At 28.0% G+C, this 9,974-nt stretch overlaps 1 protein-coding gene across 1 annotated transcript in view; it reads right to left on the bottom strand.

Annotated features, from left to right (window-relative positions):
* Window positions 1-9,974, bottom strand: part of LOC107448615 (26S proteasome non-ATPase regulatory subunit 9) — a 34,523-nt gene that overhangs the window by 1,818 nt on the left and 22,731 nt on the right. Inside the window, exons 4-5 of the mRNA XM_016063883.3 lie at window positions 7,204-7,305; window positions 2,519-2,607 (exon numbers count right to left, since the gene is read on the bottom strand). Coding sequence (XP_015919369.1) covers window positions 2,519-2,607; window positions 7,204-7,305 — 191 coding nt within the window. The remainder of the gene's footprint in view (window positions 1-2,518; window positions 2,608-7,203; window positions 7,306-9,974) is intronic.

Raw genomic sequence — 9,974 nt, 5'->3', positions numbered from 1 at the left:
ACTTCAAACGAAGGGAGCGTATTTTCGATGTACTTAATTTCTCAGAGGAAATTAAAGAGCAGTTAACAATTGACAAAATTACAAACAATTGTTAATTTTCCAGCATTTCTTAAATTGAATATTCGCTATTGAGGAAGGCACCAAGAATAAAGATTAAATGAAAAAATTCGGAAAAAATTTTTTGGAATAACAAACTGGCTCATGATCTGTAAACATGAAAAAATATTTCTAAATAATTTTTCACGTTTAATTTCAGCCAATATTTTATTTAAAACCATTTTAAACATAAGTAATTAATATCTAGAGCAAAGTTTTGCTCTTTAAAGTCTATTATAAAAAATTAACAAAATATATAGCAGAATATAAAAAATTTGATGGTTGGTAAATTTTTACAATCAATTCAGTTTTTTGACCGGTTGTTTAATCTTTAGAATTTGGTAATTGCCATATGTATTTCCAATAACATCCACAAACCTAGCCTCGTCTTTTCGACCATGCCTACTATTACAATAATCTCACCCTTCTACAAAACTATACGTTGGTTGGGTATAATTTGCTTAAGTCTGAATTCAAATATACAATAGCTTAATTAGGTAATATCTAAGAAATGTCTAAAAGGAAACAATGAATGAACAACTTGATTCACGAAAAGCACTTCTAATGTATGGCTAATGATAAAAAGTTAAACATAGGCAGTGTTTTCACTACAGCACGAGAATCTCGCATATTTTTTTTTCTCGCCTTAAAAAATGATTACCGCGAGAAATTCGCGCTTTCTATAAATCAATTTCAAACTTAGCAAATTTCTCGCATTTTGGAAAAAGCTTCAAATTACGCCATTTAGAATATAATCCGTTTCACTTTTCTTCCTGGATCTTTCATTATTTTCAACATCTACCCCATTATCTAGCTTCCCTATTTACCAGTATTGTTCAGAACCTTTTCGAACAACAGAACACAACCACTGAACCCCTTTCAGAACACATTTCTCTGCAACCACGTGTTTACCGTAGGTAAGGTTTCTTCATGTAAGACGTTCAAATTTTTTATGTGCTAATGTAAGATGGACAAATACCTTGTAAAGGCAAAATCTTCTATGATGATGCACCAAAAGTATTCAATGCTTTAAAAAATAGAAGACATTAAAAATGTATTATAATTAACGAAATGATTTTTTTTTCAAGAGTTTTTGTGTTTTTTTTAGTTTTTAGAAATCTTACTTAATTTTTTGAAATCTCACCCTGTATTCACACCCATTTTTTTTCTATGATGAAAACACTGCATAGGTGATATTAAATACGAAAAAGGTGGTTTCAAATTACCCTTTTTTATTAATTTTCACACCAAAACCTAAATTTCAAGCCATCTTACTTTTATAAACTATTTTCTAATTTTTCTTTAATTAGAATGATATGGAGTAAAAATCAAAATGATCACCTAAAGATCTAATTCCAAAATTAAATAAAATAGCCAAAAAAGGTGATAATACTCATAAAATTCTTTCATTTCTTAGATTGTTTTAAATATTTTAAGTTCGAGTTTAATTACCTGATCAATGAATGAAACTTAAAAAAAATCTTTTAAGATATCACTTAATTTTACTATTCATAATTTCAAAGACGAAACTCCCTAGTATATTGAGCCTATTCACAATATAAAGGGATAAACCAAATGTTTATTTTGGTTTTAGTAAGCTTGTTACAGTTTATCCTTGGTTAACCAGCCATTGATTGGATTAACCGAAAACTATATCAGGAAAACTATATCCAAATCTTTCAACAAAAAATAAGCACTTTTTAAGCACTCAAAAAATATTTTTCAGCACTGTATACATTAATAAAATGCAAAATAATTTTCAAAGACTTTGCATGTTTCTGATAAAGAACTCTTTTCTTGATTATATTAGCCAATATAAAAATATGAAGAGGTTTTTCGGTTCGATATCAGAGGATGGAAAATGAAGCCTGAAATTGAGAATAACTTGCAAAATGCAGCAGAGTTGCACACGTGAGTGCAAGAATCTCAGCAAACCCCCCCCCCCCCCGAGTTCAGTAGACGCACATGTGGACTTTCAAGGATTTCAGCAAACATGCAAAATGATTGGCGCGTTCATATGCTAGATGCCAAAATAGATTGTGAATTAATTAATTGTGAAAATATTGAATTGAACAATGTGAAAAGCACATGCTTTTGTTCAATACGTGGCGAAAATCGACATGGTAGAGAAAAAAATCTCATTTTCAAAAAGGGAAAATTAAGCACTTTTTAAAAACACCCAATGAAAAGAGCACCTATAAGGGCTTTTAAAAAACGAAAGTCGAATATAAACAAAACACCTTTAAGCACTTTTTAAAAATGCTACGAACTAGAACACTTTAATGCTACGAACACTTTACTTACTACTAGTAAGTAAAGTGATTAAAGGTCGAACACCTTTAAGCACTTTTTAAAAATGCTACGCGCCATGCATATTGCTACAACATTTTTAAAATTAAATGGTTTAAATATATGTAGTTACCCAAGATATCCATTCCCACTCCAGTCATCAGGAATAAGAATCAATGGCACAACCTTATCACTTCTTAATACACTTACATGAATTGGTTTCTGAAATAAGAGAGAAAATTATTTATTGAACACATTTCAAAGATAACAAAAATATTAACATAATCAATAAGACCCAGATTTCAAGGAGGTACTCGGGGGAAATAGGAAAATGCTCATTAAATCCAAAATCAAGGTTGGTGCATAAACATAAAAAAAAGTTAAAATTAATTGCTTTTAGATAATCGTTCTTCAGAAATGAAATCTGACTTGGGTTGTTTAACCTTACCAGACGTTGTTCCTTTTAACCCAAAGCGGCTGGGTAAAATTGTACTAAAATATACCTACGGGTGCACAACTTTCCTATAGAATAACTTTGTAAAAACTGGTTTTTTGAAGCAGGAAAACCTGCATCCGAAAGTTTAGAAAATGCCTGACCTAATAATAATACGGTTAAAGTTTATCTGTTTTTTATTTTATTTTGTTTTATAACTGGCACTGAACATTTAACCTAATTCTGAGCTAACAGGTATGAATGTTTAACTCCAAAGCTTAGTAATTTTGAACCCACCCCAGAAGACAAGAGCTTTCTTTTGCTTTAAAAAAAGAACATTTAGGATCTTATAATGACTTCACAGCACTAGTAAGTAAAGTTTATTTGAGAAAGTAAGTCATTTTGAGTAAATATCTTTCTTTTACCAAGTCACTACATTTATATGCTTTTATCACTTCCACTACAGTATTTTCGCTGGGTGTTAAATATAACATTAGTGCATTTATTGACGTTTAAAATGCTGTTAAACTGATCCAACATTCTTCTGTTGAAACAAGACAGAGAGTGGCAATTTATCTTTTTCCTCCAAGTCACTATCATTTTTCAGCAAGTCAAGTTTTAAAAATTATTAATCCCCTTAAATTGTTTCCCAAAGAACTAACTTTTAGTAACCTTAAATGCAAACAGTTCCATTTTCTTTGTTAACTGCAGAATCCATAAAAATGGGTTTTACACATTTTTTTTTTTATACCATACTTTGAGTCAGCTTCACTCAGCATCATGCAATCAGTTATTTATAAATGTGAACCATTGTTAAAATAAAATAATGAGTAATAGCAGTGAATAATTAAAAAAGAAAAACATACAATAACTACTATTAATAGCATCTTAGGTGTTGAAATTAATGTGATAAATACTTAAACAGATATGAATTTTAAGATTATTTTATTTAGAACTATTTTACTGACTAATTAAAAAACAAAAAATAATGTATTTATAACATAAAATGGAAGTGTCTAATCATTATACAAATCTTTCCTTTAAGGTATTATTTGAACATGCAAAAACCTTTTTTTTCCTTAAGAAAAAAAATAACATTGTTTTTACTTTAAAAAAAACTCATCACCTAAATTTTTCTACCCTAACTTTTGAATTCAGGGTTGCTTATATTAATAAACTCGAACAAAACAACTTTTTAAACTTGTCTTGGGTGATGAACATTATGTAATATTTAGACAAAATGAAAAAAAAAAAAAAAATAGCAGAAGTGAGAAAATTTTAAGAAAAATTCACAATAAAGTTTAATTTATAATAAATATTTTCAATCACAACTTAGAAAAATCAAAGATATATAATTCCTCAATTCAACATTACATATTTTAGCTTCCTACAATATTGATAGTAAATTCCAAAAAAAAATAGCTTAGAACTAATGCAGTAATAAACTGTTGAATACATAACTTCAAGGACTTTATTAACTAAATTGTATAAAGTTTAATGCAAGAAAACAGAAACAAAACATAATAAATAGTTTCAATCAATAATATGTTTAATTACTTTTAATCATAAACTAAAATTGGTTATTATACAAATAATGAAAATAATGGCATTTTGATAGTTGTAACTAAAAACTTAAATAACATTAAGTAATTTTAACTACATCTCAAATTTTAAATTGATACAAATTTGCATATTAAAAAGATATAATTTCAAACACTTAATGGCACCAAAACCAAAAAAATTACATTATACATAAATATATTTATTATATATAAAAATATGACTTTTTGAATCAAAATTTCTATGTTGGTGTGGCTGCTAACACATATGAAGATGACTGCTAAAGACAGAAAAAATAAAAACACTTAAATGTTAAGTATAAGAATGTATAGTTTGTCTAAAGTAAGAACTCCCCTAGCCATTCGTGGTGGCAACTACGGTAAAGAGGTATAACTATTTCAAATAGGGGTGTGGGGTCACTGTTTAGGACAGGTTTTGGGCTAGGGTCGGCGGGAGAAAGGTAATCTTTTTCTCAGGTCTATTGTGTTAGCCCAAGAATGAAGAGAAGTTACCCTCCCTGAATTGTGGTATTCTTGTTTCCACAGCAGCAGACAGCCCTTGACTTTGCGGCAGGGGGAGTTTTTACCATAGACAAACGATATATTGTTTTATAAAATAAATTTGCGAATTAATATAAGTTATTTTTCTGCTTGATCTTCTTATAACATCCCAAAGACCTACTTTTTTTATTAATAGTCTCATAATAATAATAATGTTTTGATACAGTTTGTTAAACATAAAAATTAATGCTTATCTAAATCTATTGCACAAAATTTTTATTGTAGTTTGATGCTTCATTATATTTGTTTCCGTGATTTAATAATTTTGTTTCTCAAATATATTTTAGCTCGCTAATAATCAAGAGAAATTGCGATTTTGATGAACATTGGTATTGTGCTTCCAACATTTATTTCCAGTAGTTTTCTATGTATTTTTATGTGTCCAATAAATTTCAATTATAATATTTCAGAGACCTAAATTTAAAATGCATATTTTAATTACGATAAAGAATTTACAATATAAAATATATACTAGCCACATTTCAAGAAATATATATTAAAAGAAATATAGCATTTCTGTTAATATAAATTTTGACTCTTTTCACACATTAAATTTTTTTTTCTTTATAAATTTAGAGCAGTCAGTAACTTGTATTTAAATATTTACAATAAACAATAAAAATATGTATACATAAACGAATCAGAAAAAATTCTCATTGGTGATAACATTGAAAACTTCAAAACACCTATGTTATGAATTTATATAGTTGAAGCATCTGTTCAACAAAATTTCTTATGAGTATTCAAAATATAGCATTTTAAAGACTGTCATAAAATGTAATCTTGTCTTTTAATATAATCACAAATATAAAAAAAAATCAGAATATAATTTAAGAATATGCATCATTCACAGATTTAGAGCCTGAAAAACTTAGCCAGTGTTTTTTTTGCAAGGAATTTATAGTACTATTATAATTTTCCAATAGATACAAAAAATCTCTTAAAAACTAACTCAAAGCGAATATTTTGTCCAAAATTTAAAGTATACTAGTGAAATTACTACTTTATAGACAAAATGTTATTTTGTAAACATTCCAAAACAGACTTATTAATAAAAAAGACTATTGCATGGATGTTTTAAGCTTAACTAACATAAAGATTGTGCAAAATGTAAATAAATTCAGGGATAAGGCATTCACATGTGACAGAATTTTAGCAAATCATTTTCAAGTTTTATTGCACATCAAAGTTTAAAAAAATAGCTCAGGAAAAACAGTTAATTATATTACATACTGTGTTAACAAAATGTACTTGCATGAAGAAAAAAAAAGGTTTGTTTCAACTTGAAAAACATTTTATAAAATAAGACGTTGATTACTATTCAAAGAGAAAAAAGATTCTACAGAGGAACCCTTAATAAAAAAAATCCAGAAAACAAAATTTTCACTATAATGGAAAATATGTGCTGGTGGATGTGGACAGACTAATTGAAGTAAACGATAAAAAACAGGGTTAAAATCCTAATAAAATTTACATTTTGTTGCAGACCTCAAGGAGTAAAATAAAAAGAATTTTATCCAAGCAACTTTTGAAGTAAAATCAAAGTTTGCATAAGATAAATAAGAACAGGCCATGGAAGATAAATCCACCAAAACCTGCATAATCAAAAGACAAATTAAAAATGGTACTTTACGCTTTGTAGTACAGGAGAGATCCATTATAGGCATATTATCCAAAAAGAGCATTGTCAAAAGAAAAGCCGATTCCGAAAACCTCACAATATCTCATGTTAATATTTAAATAATTTGGCTGAAGATTTAAGGCTCAAAATTTCATTGGAAATTAAAGGAAACCTAACAATGTATATGCTAATGTTTAATGTGGTTGAAGAAAGAAATGTTGAAAATATATTTTGATGCTCAGTTGTCTTGACATTAAATAATAATTAATAACTAGATATACATTTGCATTGAAATAAAAAGTGAGCAGTTACATTTATTGAGAATAGAAATATTTGTACTATTTCCTCGTTACAAAATTGAATTAAAATTAAATAACCAATTTATTTATTTAAAGAGGGATTAGGAATGATCAAATTTATGAAATAACTGAAATTTAAAAGCTAGGAAATATGTAACGCCTATAATGGCACTACATTCACATTTCTATAATCGGAAATAAAATCCATAAAAATTTTAAAAAATATCTGTAGTATTAGGCACTACTACATTCACTTACTTTCCAACTAAAAGTAGTATTTCTTTAAAATATAAAGATTTATTTGTATTATATGAATAACAAAATTATATACTGTATGCTACTTACCCGAATATTTTCCATGACTAGCTTTGCAAGAGATTGCATGTTTTCAAAGTTGTGATACTTTAGAGTTCCAAATTTAACAAGAAAATCCCCAACTCGCAAATCCTACATAGAAATATAGTTATTTCATAAACGGATTGTGACATAAAACTTTGTAATTTAAATATGTAATTAATAATGTCCTAATATAAAAATGGCATTTCCTTAATATAAAAATGCTGTTTCCTTTATATAAAAATTACATAAATATGACAAATATTTATAAAGAAAACCTAAAACGAAAAATCATCATCGAGATGAATCATTTTTATACAATATTGGAGAAAGGAGAAATATTTGGAGGAGAGAGTGAGAGAAACATGTTTGGTGGATGTCCGCAGGATTCGAACCAAGGTCGTAGTCGGATACTCTAACCACCATAGAAAAGGGTGTACTCCAGGGTGACTTAGGAAGCTTTATTTTTATATTTAGTGGCTACTGCACACTCCTTCTCCAGTGAGCGAGATGTCTGACTCATTGTCAATCAAGAGCATTTCACATAGGAGGGCGCATGGTCATGAGTGAAGTCACTATTCCAATGGAGTTCAGAAGTTGACGCTGTTGATCCAGGTGATTTGTAGACCTAGAATTTTGAACATCACTTAATATCTAGTTACTATATTGGTTGGTGGTGTTTCCCTTATTGAATCATATTGTGCGTGAATAGTCTTTGCTATCTCTATGGCATTAAATGAATATAAATCTTCTTCTGTATGGTAGTTTAAGAGGTGAAGGCCTGCAGCGACTGCAGGGCAGTTAAAAGCATGATATGGTGTGAGTTCCACATTAAGACAGTTGCCACAGTTTTGATATTTTCTAGTCCCATCTGCAGAGATTTTCATGTTTTTATGATGTTTTGTTCATAGTCTGATGAGAGTGGTGGCTGTCTTTCTGACTATGTCAAGATTAGTCATTTGATTGGGGGCCTTGATTTTTAACGGGGTGATTTTGCAAAAGTGGGGGGGGGTGCCAGAGCCTACGAGGAGGTTGGATTTCTGCCTGTTGCTCCGCAGGATGTATTTTATTTCCCTCCTACCACCCAAAGGTATTAGCAGATGGAGGCATTCCCCGATCCCCCACCTGGGGACGCGCTCTCTAGGGGTTACCAGATACTATATTGATATTAATAATAGAGAAATTTGAAATTATGTAAATATACATCAAAGAATTCAAACAAAATTAATTTTAAGGTTTCAAATTAGTGAAATTAAATAATTTCATCTGTGGTAGTAAGAAAATAATATAGCATGAAAGTATACAAGACAAAAATAAATAAATAAAAAGTAAACAAGGACAATTTTTGACAATTTCAAAACTGTATAAATTATACTGTCATTTTATAAAGGACCAAAAATATGACCTATGAATAAGTATTTTTATCAAAAATATTTCATCAAATTTTCATCTATACCCAGTAAGCACACACCTCACGGCAAACGTAAGGCCGTAAGCTGGCATTCTAGGTAGGATAACGGCAAAAGGCAAGTACAATAGGGTCCTTTATCGTTTGTTTTGAGGCATTTCAGGAAGAGGCGGAATAACTCCTCACTTATACAGGCCCGAAAAATAAAACCGCTGTTTGGCCTCTTACACTAAATTAGTTACAGGACCTTTATTGTATACCGCTGTTTGGCCTCTTACACTTAATTAGTTACAGGACCTTTACTGTATACCGTTAATTAAATGTAATGTTACAATTGATTAATAATGAATAGATGCAGAGTTGGTAAAAAATGTGCTTTTAACTCAAAACTTTGAAAAAAATCAGGAGAGAAAGGAAAAAAATTCATAAAACATTAACCGTATTTTTTGAGAGGAAAAAAACAGTTTTTATTATTCTTTGAAAACTGCTAATTTTTTAAATAGAATATTAAAAACTAGAATTTTATTATTTTATTATAATCTAAATATACTTTCTGTGGCATTACCTATTATATTTTTTAAAAAAGTAATTTTAATAAAAAAATAATCATTTTAAATTTGATTACAATTTTTAAATAAATATATATAATTATTTTTTTTTAATTTTTTCTTTTTGAAATCATTTTCTGAAGTATAATTTTTAACTCGAAATATAATATATTTGTTACTTTCAAGAAAAATTGAATACATATTCCCTTAAAAATAAGAATAAATATTAATACTTATAACTAGAACAATGAAATTAACCAAATGAAATTAACATGAATTTTTTTCAGACTATGATTCTTTTTTTAAACATTCTTTAAAACAAAAATGAATTGGTAAGTTCAAAATTCATGTAAATAAAAAAATCCATTTATAGAAAATAAATAGAAAAAAATATTGTAAATTGCTTATATCCTCCTTGAAATTATAAATATCTTGAATTTAGAGCAAGGATTTTTAATGAAATATGCTTTTTTATTACATTAATTTACTAACTTTTATTACAATTTAAGTATTTTGTAATAATGAATGTATACCATTTAAAAAAGTAAACTTTTCATTTATATAAACTGCTTTTTGTTTTTTTTTATTTTAATGTTCATTTTAAACTTAATATCTTAGTTTAATCACTTACTTCTTAAAAACTGGATTCAAAATAGTTTAAATGGTCTTAGGAATTTTGAATTTTAAAAAAATCGTGTTTAAATTTTCTGATTGGTTATAGCAAACGTCTAGTCCAATAAAGTAAGTAACTTTTTTTTCCGTAAACTTTTAAGCAATACTTGAAGGTAATAATTGCTTAGGAAATTTTATTCTTCAAAATATGT

The sequence above is a fragment of the Parasteatoda tepidariorum genome, chromosome 10 (assembly GCF_982258835.1).
Source record: "Parasteatoda tepidariorum strain Cologne lab strain chromosome 10, Ptep-v5.0, whole genome shotgun sequence".
Lineage (NCBI taxonomy): Eukaryota > Metazoa > Arthropoda > Arachnida > Araneae > Theridiidae > Parasteatoda > Parasteatoda tepidariorum.
This window is presented reverse-complemented; position numbering and strand designations above follow the sequence as displayed.